This window comes from Panthera onca, chromosome A3 (genome assembly GCF_046562875.1).
Source record: "Panthera onca isolate mPanOnc1 chromosome A3, mPanOnc1 haplotype 2, whole genome shotgun sequence".
Classification (NCBI taxonomy): domain Eukaryota; kingdom Metazoa; phylum Chordata; class Mammalia; order Carnivora; family Felidae; genus Panthera; species Panthera onca.
This window is the reverse complement of record NC_138341.1, coordinates 49,538,977-49,551,873: the sequence shown is the minus strand read 5'-3', so window position 1 is coordinate 49,551,873 and position 12,897 is coordinate 49,538,977. Positions and strand designations below refer to the sequence as shown.

The 12,897-nt window shown below is 41.6% G+C and overlaps 1 protein-coding gene and 1 non-coding gene across 2 annotated transcripts in view; both read right to left on the bottom strand.

Moving 5' to 3' along the window:
- The window catches only part of M1AP (meiosis 1 associated protein), a 70,171-nt gene extending 62,109 nt beyond the window's left edge, over window positions 1-8,062 (bottom strand). The window contains exons 1-2 of the mRNA XM_060656801.3: window positions 7,840-8,062; window positions 1,873-2,164 (exon numbers count right to left, since the gene is read on the bottom strand). Of these exons, the coding sequence (XP_060512784.1) occupies window positions 1,873-2,112 (240 nt within the window). The 5' untranslated portion in view covers window positions 2,113-2,164; window positions 7,840-8,062. The remainder of the gene's footprint in view (window positions 1-1,872; window positions 2,165-7,839) is intronic.
- Window positions 8,063-11,459: 3,397 nt separating this feature from the next.
- On the bottom strand, window positions 11,460-11,562 carry LOC132672600 (U6 spliceosomal RNA). The gene has a single exon (XR_009607589.1). It is a non-coding gene; the product is annotated as a U6 spliceosomal RNA (small nuclear RNA).
- Window positions 11,563-12,897: the final 1,335 nt, after the last annotated feature.

Genomic DNA, 12,897 nt, shown 5'->3' with positions numbered 1-12,897 from the left:
CTGAAGCAGGCTCCAGGCTCTGAGCCGTCATCATAGAGCCCGACAGGGGCTCAAACTCACGAGCTGCAAGATCATGACCTGAGCCAAAGTTGGATGCTCAACCGACTGAGCCACCCAGGCGCTCCCTTACCTTCCCATTTTAAATACAGTCTCCACCTACTGCCTATTGCAGTCTCCCCTTTACTATCCTGCTTGCTGCTCCCTTGTGGTGTATTCAATAAACTTCTATCTCCTTTGTTCTGCCTCTGGTGAATCCTCTCACCAGATTGTCACGCCACATTTGGGGGCCCCCTTCTGATTGAGAGAGACACCACACCTCACTTCTGCTCCCACATGGCCTTCAGTCTACCTCCTCAGACACCACCTCAGTAGGGAGGGGAGAGATGTCCTATTTATGTTGGGTAGGAGGGTGGGAGTCCAGGCTTTAATGTGGTTTCCATAGACCCTAGGGGGAGGAAGTCTTATTCCCTCTAGGTAGGGATAAAACTCGTGATTTTCCATTAGGCGTTCTCTGACTTTCCCAGCAGCAAGGCTACTTCAGGAAAGGGATGCACCAGAACCGCTGAAGTCTTTTACATCCCAGTGATTTATATAGGGGAGAAGGTGAAGATGTGCATTTCTTTGAGGAGGAGGAGGAGAGACAGTTGTCTGTGTATGAGAAAGCTTCATAAAAGCACTGCCCCTGGCCTAGCATTTGCCTTCTTAAATCTCAGGGGATTTTTCACTGGAGTCCTATGGGGAACTGTAGAGAAAATATTTTCATGTTTCTTCACAGTTAGGCTTTCTGAGCAAAGAAAGCTGGAACCCTGGTTAAAGAACAAGTCTTGGAAATTAAAGGGTGATTTACTATCCAGAGACTTCTGAAGACATTTAGACCTGTTTCCCTGTGTTTACATTTCAAAGGGGGATAAAAGGGGTCAGTTGCTTACATTCCAAAGGACTGTAAATCCCAAGGTTTCTCTCCCTCTCTGGAGTGGAGGAGGGCACGATGTGGCTTATTTACACTCTCAGATTAATAATTTTGGAGTTCCTCTTCTGTAGTATAAACTGTGGTTTCTCTCTCGATTGGATAGGGCCCCCCAAATGTGGGGTGGCAGTGGAGTGGAAGCCAGTGGTGCAGGAGGTGAAGGGATTCACCAGGGGCAGAAGTTTACTGCAAGGGAACAGCAGGCAAGACAGCAAAGGAGAGACTGCAATGAGGCAGTGGGTGGGGGCTGTATTTAAAAGGGGATGGTAAGGAGGTGTGAGGATATATGGAATTTTCCCTGTTTGGTAACTGTGCCTGGTTCTTTTTTTTTTAATTTTAAAAATTAATTAATTTATTTTTGAGAGAAAGAGAGAGAGCACAAGTGGGGAAGGGGCAAAAAGAGAGGGAGACACAGAATATGAAGCAGGTTCCAGGCTCTGAGCTGTCAGCACAGAGCCCGACACGGTGCTCAAACCTGAGAACCTCATGACCTGAGCTGCAGTTGGATGCTTAACAGACTGAACCACCCAGGCACCCCATTAAAAAAATGTTTTAAAATTTATTTTTATTTTTTTCTGGTTCTAAGTAGTCCATTGATCAGTTAAGACTTATGGATATTTTGAGGTGGGTTGCCTGATGGGCCTGTACACTGTATTCAGCCAGGTGGTTGTTGTGGACTCTTCTGCCTTGATCAAATTTCCATGCTCAAACCTATTGTCTAAAAGTGGCCTCTACATAAACCCCTCATGTGCAGGATGACATCTGGCTCTCCCTGTGTTGCCTGTGGGGTACTGGGTGTGAGGAATGGGCACAGTTACTGCTTTAAGTCATAATAACTGTGATCTCTGTTCCAGAAACCTCATAGTTGTTTTCAGGATAAAATGATCAAATATAGATATACTCACCACAAAGGGAAGGATACATTCATGCTGATTTTGTACCATGTATAAGCTGAAGAGGGACATGCGGCTGGGGCCCATCAAGCTGCAGGCTAGACAGAAAAAGTTCTGCAGAGCCTCACAGAGGTTGGAGCAGATGTGAGCCCAGGACGGTAGAGCAATATGCACAATGAAAAGCCTTGGAGGTTGCTGGTAAATCTGCGTGGGAGTGGAGGGCCCTTTACCAGTACTTCGCCCATGATACATGCCAACCAGACCAGAGGTGGAACTGCAGTCACTACCTGGATGTTCTCTGTACCTATAGGGAAGGAAAGAGAAATCACTGCCTTTCATAAAACTGAATTATATGCTTGGTTGAAATGATGAACACAGTCCTAGAGGACTAAATCCAGAAAGGAGTCAGACTGGGGATTAAGTCAAGTTTCTCTAGGCTATCCCATCTTAACTCCCAAGGGATCTAGATATTTACCTATAACGTAAGGCTGAGACTGCTTACAGATGCTGAGTGGAACTAAACAAAAAGTGACACAAAAGCCAAATTTCAGTCTTAAAGTAAGCTACCTGCCCTCATAAACTTTATTTATGTATCGGCATTTATTGTTCTATTTTTTACAATTTGTTTCTATGACTGCCTCTCCCAATACATTGTGAGATTCCCAAGGGGGAAGAACCGGACTTGCCAACTTGATCTATCAGTGTTCAGCACAGTGTTTATTTGGTATGTAGGAACTTTCTTTCTTTCTTTCTTTTTCTTTCTTTCTTTCTTTCTTTCTTTCTTTCTTTCTTTCTTTCTTTCTTGCCAACTTGATCTATCAGTGTTTAGCACAGTGTTTATTTGGTATGTAGGATCTTTCTTTCTTTCTTTCTTTCTTTCCTTCCTTCCTTCCTTCCTTTTTTTCTTATTTATTTTTGAAAGAGAGAGAGAGAGTGCAAGAGAGCAAGCACAAGTTGGGGAGGGGCAGAAAGAAAGGCAGACACAGAATCTGAAGCAGGCTCCAGTCTCTGAGCTGTCAGCAGAGAGCCTGACGCGGGGCTCGAACTCAAAGCTGTGAGATCATGACATAAGCTGAAGACAGACACTTAACCAACTGAGCCACCCAGGCATGCCCAAATATCATTCTTAATGGTGATACTGAAAGCTTTCTATCTGACTAGGAGACTGCTAACACCACTTCAACACTGTAGTGAAGGCAGCAATAAGGCAAGATAAATAAATATGACACATTGCAGTGGAAGAAATAAAACTGTTATTATTTGTAAATGACAGGATTGTGTATATGGAAAATCTAAAAGAATTTATAATTTAATAGTTTCTCCCAAAAGGTCTCATCTTTTGTTAAATTTTATTCTTAGAGATCTTATTTTTTTAATGTTAACTTATATGACATCTTTTTAAATTTAATTGTTAGTTTATTGCTAATATATAGAAATAAAGTTGATTTTTGTACATTGATTTTGTATTTAACAACCCAGCTGCACTCTCTAATTACAATAATTTATTTGTAAATCCTTTTGGATTTTTCGTCCACAATCATATAATCTGTGAATAATGACAGGCACTGGGATACATGAACAAAGTCAGATCATAACAGCAAAAGGCTATTTGTGACAGTCTTATTCACAATTGGTGCAAACTGCAAACAACACAAATGTCAATCAACATTAGAATGGATAAATTCTTGTATCATCACACATGTAGCATCAAAATGAATGAAATAGTTACACACAACAGGGATGATTCCAAGAAACAAAATATAAGCAGCAAGACACAAAGAATACATATAGTACAAATCTGTCTACATAGATTTTATTTTATTTTGAGAGAGAGGCATGAGAGTACATGAAAGCAGGGGAAGGGCAGAAGGAGAGGGAGAGAGAATCTTTTTTTTTTTCTTCATCAGGAAGATTTTATTTCATTTTTTATTTAAAAATTTAAAAAAATGTTTATTTACTTTTAAGAGAGAAAGAGAGACAGAGTACAAGTGGGGAAGGGGCATAGAGAGAAGGAGACACAGAATCACAAGCAGGCTCCAGGTTCTGAGCTGTCAGCACAGAGCCTGATGTAGGGCTCGAACTCACAGACTGAGAGATCATGACCTGAGCTGAAGTCAGAAGCTTACCTAACTGAGCCACCCAGGTGCCCCTATTTTTAAATGTTTAATTTTTTTTTCATTCACCACTGAATTCTCCCCCTGCCCCCCCCCCTTTTTTTTAATATAAATTTTAGTCAACATACAGCGCAATATTGGTTTCAGGAGTAAAATTCAGCGATTCATCACTTACATACAACACCCAGTACTCATCACAAGTGCCCTCCTTAGTGCCCATCACCATCTAGCCCATCTTTCACCCACCTCCCTCCATCAACCCATAGCTTGTTCTCTATCATTAGGAGTGCGAGACAGAATCTTAAGCAGGCTCCTTACCCAGCACAGAGCCCAGTGAGGGGCTAGATCTCACAACTGTGAGATCACAACTTGAGCTGATATCAAGAGTTAGACACTCAACCAACTGAGCCACCCAGGCACCCCTACACAGATTAAAAAAATAAGCACAAATAGCTATATTGTTTAGGGATGTGTACATAATGGCTAAATTATTCTTAAAAATCAAGGAAATGACTATCATCAAATTAGGGTAGTGATTTTCTCTAGAAAGGAAGGGGGGTATTATGATTAGAAGGGACAAAAGGGGAGGTCTGGGGCATTAGCAATGTTCTATTTCCTGACCTTTAAAAAAAAATTTACATTTATTTATTTTTGAGAGACAGAGAGACAGAGCACAAGTGGGGAGCGGCAGAGGAGGAGACAGAATCTGAAGCATGCTCTAGGCTCTGAGCTGTCAGCATAGAGCTGACATAGAGCTCCCCCAACTTGGGGCTCAAACTCAGAAACCGTGAGATCATAACCTCAGCTGAAGTCAGACACTCAACCAACTGAGCCACCCAGGCACCCCTATTTCCTGAACTTTATTGTGGTTACATGGGTGCTCACTTTATAATTATTAAGCTGTATTTTTCATGTTTTATGAAATGTTCTCTCTATATGTTGTATTTAATAATAAAAATATTTCAAAAAGAATATTAGGAAAATCATAAAATATTTTTTAGATTAAAAAAATATGTTCCCATCTTGGGGAGCTAAAATAATTCCATATAATTGTCTGTTAGCTAAAGAATGCAGGGAATATAAAAACTTCTTTGATGTCCCCAGGTCCAAGAGAAATATCCTATTATTTATGATAATTTTCAGAAACACTTTAGAATTTATGATCTTTAAAAATGATCTAATAGTACATAGATAAATGTGTTCCCCAAAATCAATCTGTGAATTTATTCCTCTTCAATCTTTCCTTTTTGGTTAGTGGAACTCAGCGTTTGTTCAATAATTTTTTATTGAGTTCCAATTATGTGCCGAGGACAGCTGAACAAATAAGTGAATGAATATGCTAATCTATTAAAAATAATCTTGAACTAGAAATCCAAATCAATGACTAATGTATTCAGCAAGAAAGCAAATATTGTAATATATTTTAACTGTACTTTTAAATTAAGTGCATGAAACCAACGTAATGCTGAATTTGAAACTAACACACAGATTCATATAGACAGGCACCCAGACAGAGGCCTTATTTAATGCAGAACGAGCTTCCACTCCCTCTCTCCATCCTCCTTCACATTTGAAACTCTTGTCATTTTAGAGTATGGGCAGTTCTAAGTTTGGATGGTTCTAATATATACAAATATCTTGCTAGAGTTTAGTTCATTAACACCAGTCCCTCATTAACACAGCTCAAATTTCAGTTACTGTGGAATATTAACTGTGAGTACTTACATGAAATATAAATCACAGCTAGCTCTTCAGTCCACAAATCACTACATAAATAACAGATGCTCATCATGATCAGTGATCAATTATGTCACTTCTTTCAAGGTCTGTCAGTGACTAGTCACTGCAGATCACTTATTTGGTTTAAGCGCAAACAACAAAGCGTGTAGTTGTTTTACCTCCGTGTCTGCTAGTGATAAACCCATGTAACATTCTACAAAAATGGATAACTGAAAGAGGGAATTGGCTAAAATTGGCCATTTCAAGATGAAAGGGTAGCGAAGAAACGATATGTGGTAATGCTAAAAAGTGAAAGTGGGATAGAACATAAATGGACTTCTAGAAGAAAAAGCTGACTGTAACAATGCTGACAATGCCACCATTTGATAGACTCTAGATAAGCAGCTAGAGGATCTTAGCGAAGGTGAACCTAACCTAACATAAATGGGGAAGTGGTTGTGACAAAAGTGTGAAGACAGCCCAGAGAAAGTGCCACCAGCAAAAAACTGCATATTAAAGGATCTCTTGGAGATCCTTGGAAAGCCCAAGGGATATAATGTTGAAAGTTGATCCAAGCATAGAAAGGAGTATGACAATTAGCTAAGGCATAAAGAAGATGCGTGCTGGATCATAAGTTGTACAATGACGAGAAGACAAGCACAAGCACTGTTCAAACTATTCTTGATTAAGTTTTTTTTTTACAAAGAAATAGAAGACTCTGATATTCAAGGTTTCTAATGTTTTAAATTACAGTGTCTAAATAGGTACTAGCCTTACTATTTTTCATTTCCCACTTAGAGCTGATGGTAAAAGAGATTTTAACATTCTGACAATTTTGAGAGGTCCTGGAACAAATTTAATTTTTCCCCATTGATGATTAAGATTACTTTGAACAGTTTCAGCTTGCACGGTCATTTTTAAATCCCACACTTATGTGCAATTCCAAGACTGTCTTTTAAATGAGGTAAGAGGCAGCTCTCTTCCCTATATTCTCAAACATGATCAATGAATGCTCTGATGTATCTGGGCATAGTTGTAAGCAGGATCTGACAATTTTTGATCCTGTACTCTCCACTTTTGTCAAAACACCCACTTGTTGGGGTCTCCCTGCAAACTGGTTTAACCTGGAACTCTACTCGGCCTTGAACCACCAAAAGCATCAAGTTACTCCCTTACTAAAAACCCTTCAATGGCTTCCAATTACACTTGGAACAAAATCCCAAATCCTTATCCTGGCCCCGAAGTTCTGCATGTATCTCCTTCCCAACTCTCCATCCTCAGCCATGCCATCCCCTGTCCAACCTCCTCCCACCCTTCTCTGTCCCTGAGGCACCTTTCAGGTCCACAAACACTTGGGCCTTTCATTCCTTCAGCTGCTGAAGTTCTTTACCATCACTACCCTCCTTAACCTGACTCATTCTTTAGGTCTCAGGCTTTAGGTCTTAATAGGTTAGGGCCTCTTTACGTGCCCTCACTCACAAAAACACCTATACCATGTCTGTAGAGCCCTTAGGACACTGTGTGTGATAAACTATTTAATGGTTCTTCCTCCCGCAGGGCTGCATTAAAAATGTCGTGGATCCTAAGCACTTTTGCCTTCGTGAGCCCCTACCTCATTAAAAAAAATTTAATAAAATAATAATAATTAATAGATTTTCGTGGGCCCTAAAATTTTCATTTTTCTTTTGTTGTAAGAAAAAAAAAATCAAAACATTTTCTTTGAACCTGAGGGGTCGTTGTTTTCCTGACTTTCCCAAAAGTTAGAAGACCGTCGTAGCCCTCCGCCCCCAAAGCGTCGAGGGCCCTGGACACCGCGCCTACAGTGTCTGGCGGACTGGCCACCCATCCCCCAGGGCCCGGGAGGGCCAGCCAAGGACACGCGGCGTCAAGGATCTCAGACACGTGCGCGGAGGGACGCGAACCCGCGGTGGTTGAGGATCGGTGGGCGTCAGTGTTGCCCAGACCTGGTCCGCCAACACCGCCCTGAGGGCGCCCGAGCTCGGCCCAAGCCCACCCTGTGAGGCGCTGCCGGCCGCTCTCTCTCGGGGCCATCCTCCAGCTGAGGCCCTCGGCCCTCCACCTGCCCTGAGGCGGGGAGAAAGTGCGGTATTCCCCCCTTGTTTTGGGAAGGCGAAGACCCCATTACCTGCTCCTCTAGGCTCTCGGCGTGCGCCTGCGCCGTCGAAAGCACCCGCGTCTGGCAGGCTGCGGCTGCGCAGGACTGCTCACTGAGCGCACCGCCTCAGGGGCCGTCTCAGGGTCTACCTCAGGGCCACAGTCTCCGAGCCCCCGGGCGCCAGGGAAATGGCCCTATTTTGGCCCTGAGGTAGAGTTTTGGATCTCTCTTTGAGAGTATCATGCTAAACTTGACACTTCTTCGGTAGTTAAACCCCACCCCCAATTAAACATTCCAGTAACACCTCCCCCCCCCCCCCCCCCAGCAATGAAACATTCCAGGGGGCACCGCCATTGTGTCCTTAGCTTTAACCTTTCTCTTCCGCATCATTCATTCACTTATTCAGTTGGTCACTCTTTTATTCAATAAATATTTGTTGAGGGCACACTATGTGCCAGGCACTGTGCTAGGATTGGGGTACACTGGACACACAATGGTCCCCTGCCCTCATGGAAGTTAGAGTTTAGTTTACCTTCAAGAAGTCCTTTCAAGTCTTCAAACCTCTACATCCCAAGAGGGTCTGCCCTTCTCTACTCATGCTCATTCTCATTTGCTTGCTGATGATTCCTATAGTCTCTTTGCCAAAATCCAGTTGAGATAGGATCATTTGGCTGATCCGGGTCTTCAACCCTGGTTGAAGGAATTCCTCTCTGAATTAGCCCACAGGAGAGGAAAAAATAATGCTAGTACCAAACCAGAAACGGACAAGCGCTTTCTCCTGTTTCCCTGTTTATTATTGTCATCTCCTTCCACCTCTCACTCAGTTCATTGCCTGCTATGCAGGTTGGGGGAGGGGAAATCAGTTTACCAATGAGTGATTCAGGACGAGTTAGAACCAATAGGAAAAGAACCACCTGCCTATGTTTTAGTCCTACAACACCAATTTTTGGTCCCCTCAACTGCTCCTCAGAGTAAAACCAGAAATACTTAATCCAGGCTCCCAGGTGTAATCTGATCAATAGACTTCCTGTGATTCAATGTGAAGTGTAGCTTCTCAACATGTCTTCTTTCTCACATACTCCAAATTAGTCTTTCTGTCTTTAATTTCCAGATTATTCTATACATTGATGCTAGAATTATCCTAGTAAAAATATATTTGATGACATCATTCTTTGGCTCAAACATAGTTTTGTTTTTGTTTTTTGTTTTGCTTTGTTTGGGTTACAAAGGCTGTTATAACTGACTCCACTTACCTTATCAGGCTCAACTCAAACAATATCCTTACACTGATTGCAAATCACATCACCTATTGCTCCCAGCTACAGTAAATTTCTCTGTTTCTCTATAAATTGTTTTATCTATCTGGAGTAGCATTTATTAGATAATGTGCCAAAGACTGTGCTAGATGTGGGGGAATATGATGTGATTTCCCCAAGATTCTACTAAACTCTGAGGGTGACAACCTGCATGAAGAAAGCAACCTGCATGTTTTAAACTACAGGGAGGGCAACTGGCCAAAGGCATCAGATACTGTCTTAGAAATCCACTGTCATATTTGTGAAGACCACAGGCTGTTCCTAGCCAATGCCTGAGTGTGGTCGGGATACTAAGGAAGACTTGATCCTGGGAGGCACAGGATGCTTCATTCCCTCTCTTCTTCACCTAGGGTTAGACTTGCAACACATCTGACTGCTCTTGAAGTCTTTCCCAGCCCTTTCCCTTTTCCCTCACAGGTGTTTCCCTGGTAAAATCCTTGTACATTTAATCTCATCTTGGTGTCTGCTTCTCAGAGGACCTAGACTAACTCATGAATATTTGAACAAGTAATTTCAGACAATAAAATAAACACGAACAAAGATAAAAGGCATTTACCAAATATTTATTGGCTGCCTACTATATACCAGACACTGTGCTAGGATCTGAGAATACAATAATCTTTGCCCTCCTGGGGCTTAAAGCCTATGAGGGACAGACAAGTACTTAGGCAATGGGCAATGTGGTGTGATATGGGCTATGGCAAGGGAAGTACAAGTTTATGGGAACATATAGGAAAAGCACAGACTTGGAGAATTGGGAATGCTTCCTAGAGAATGGGATTATCACTCTGAGCTTAATCAATAGAGTGAATAGGAGTTAGCCAAATAAGGGACATGGAGAATATTCCATGTAGAGGGAATTCTTAAGAGGCTCAACCAGTCCAGAGCACAGCATGTGGAAGAGGTAGGCAAGAGGCCAGAATATAAAAGGTCCTGTGGACTATATTAAGGATTTTGGATTTCATCCCATAGCGAAGGTATGGTGAGGAACTGGACTGATGTGGTTTTTTTTTTTTTTTTTAACGTTTTATTTATTTTTGAGACAGAGAGAGACAGAGCATGAACGGGGGAGGGGCAGAGAGAGAGGGAGACACAGAATCGGAAGCAGGCTCCAGGCTCTGAGCCATCAGCCCAGAGCCTGACGCAGGGCTCGAACTCACGGACCACGAGATCGTGACCTGAGCTGAAGTCAGACGCTTAACCGACTGAGCCACCCAGGCGCCCCTGGACTGATGTGTTTTAAGCAAAGGAGTGATCTGATTTGTGTACTGGAGAGAAAATTCTATCTTCCCTGAAGGGAATGGATTGGGGGCTGGAGTTGGGGTGGTGGTGCCTGGTGATGGAAGCAGGACAGGAGTAAGAAGTAGACCAGGCAAGAGATGATGGCAGCTTGAATAAGGGTGTTAGTAGGGGGATGCAAAGATGTGGAGGAGATATTTAGGAGTTAAAATGAATAGGTCTTCATGAGTAATTGGATTGATTAGGAGGAATCCAGAATGACAGAGCCTAGAACATAGTAGGCGTTCAGCGAATACTTATCGAAGAATGAGTGCAAATTTTCTGGCTTGGATAGCTGGAAAGATAGTGGTGCTATATACAGATATAAAAAAACATTGGTTCTACCGTCTTACCCAGTTACCCAGGCTGGTGTGGGAGTGAGGATGACAGTTCTGTTTTGGACATGTTGAAAGCAAGGTGCCTGTGGTACACTGAGTGGAGATTTTCAACAGCCAGTTAGATATATGTGTCAGAAACTGAAGAGAAAAATATGAGTTGGAAATGTAGATTTAAGGAATAGATATTGATTAAGTTAGTATGAGTCAGTCAGCTTAGAGCAGCGATTTTTCTCAAAGTGGGGATCTCAATCTATTAATAGGTAGTAAAATCAATTTAGTGGGCTGCAACCAGCATTTAAAAAAATGAAAGATAATAAAGTGCAATCCCATAGAAAATATCAGGGTTTAGCTCCTGAATTAAAGAAATACAGTGAAAGTATGACTTTGTGAAAGTTTACTTTACTACTACAAAAGTATTTAAGTATGACTAGGTTGCAATGTAAAAAAGAACTTCGTATTGTGTGTTGCTGCCACAAAAATGGAAAGAGTTCTTTGAAAACAAACAAAAGACAAAAAAATCAATATTTAAACCATGTTCAGAGAAGGGCTAAGGTCTAGGTTAGATTATTGGGGAGCAGCTAGGGAGAGGCATATGTCAGTGCCAAAGGAAGTAGCACAGAGGAGGGTCCTGTTGTGTTGAGGCTGGTGTATTAGAAAAAAAGTTTCAGAGAGAAGACTTGAAGTATCAATCTTCAGTGTCTATTTTCCCTTTTAGACTAAGCAATTTGAATCCAGGATCCATGTTTTGCATGTCACCCTTGTGCAGGGGCCATGCTAATCTCTGTATTGTTCCAATTTTAGTATATGTGCTGCCAAAGCAGGCAGCAGGAATCATATTTTAATAATCTTTATCTATGTTACTTAATAAAATGCCTAGCACATCATAGGTCCTCAATAACCACTGAATAAATAAAACAGAATTTGCACCTTAAAGAGGTTACCCTGATGATAACTTGGAAAGAGATTGGAGGCCGGTTTTTTTGTTTTTGTTTTTTTTTAAATGAAACTATTGCATAGTCTAGGTGAGCAATAATAAAGTCCTGAATTATGATAATAATTGAAAGAAAATGACAAATTTAAGTTATTTATGATTCATAAGCGTAAGTTATCAGGACAAGATGACTGCTTACATTTGGACATGGTAGACAACCTCCAGGATGGTCCACTGAAATTCTTGTATTCCATCCTTGTGTTATCCCTCCCCACAGTGCATGAGGATTGGCCTGTGTGACCGACAGAATATGGCAGAAGTTATATTTTTACTTCTGAGGCTAGATTATAGAAGACATTGTGGCTTTCACCTTGGTTTTTGGGATTACTAGCTCTAAAGAAGTAATACTATATTGTGAGGACATCCCAGCAACCCATGGAGAGGTCCATATGGAAAAGAATTGAGACTTACTACCAATAGCCAGCATCAACTTGCCAGGCATGAAATTAAGCCATCCCAGAAGTGATCGTCCAGCCCTAGTCAAGCATTCAGATGACTGGTGGCTTCGTCCAATATCATGACTATAAACTCATGAGAGACTGGGAGCTAGACAACCCAGCTAAACTACTCCTGAATTCCTGACACACAGAGATAATAAATGTTTATTGTTGTTTTAAGCCACTCAATTTTGATGTTAATTTGTTACATCTGGTATGCAGCCTAGATAACTAAGCAATGGGGAATATAAGAGAAGAAAGCAAAGATTACCTACAAGGCTATAAATTGGAGGACTAAGTGCTTGATGAAGGAGCAGGGAGGGTGGGATGATGGAGACAGTGAGTTATTTTCAGGCCCTGTGTTTGTCTTGTATGTAGGATTTCCTAGTGGACATATCCAGAGTCTTTGCCCCCCTCACTCTCAAAGGCCTACTACTTATCCTTGAACACTCAGTTCAAATGTCATTTTGTGAAACCTTCTTGATTTTCTCAGGCAAAACCTAACTTTTATGAGCATGTATTGCACATTTTTATGCAAACATAAATCACTTTGCCTTGCAATGATCTATTTGCAGTTATTGGTTAAATGCTTGCTAAAATAATAATTTTGAGAAATTTGGTGTGCTTACCCATTTACACACATATTTTCCCTGGTAGTACAGATATGGGCATTTAAGCTTTTGGAACTCACTGAGCAAACCAGCCATTGGAGGACCTGGAGCCACACC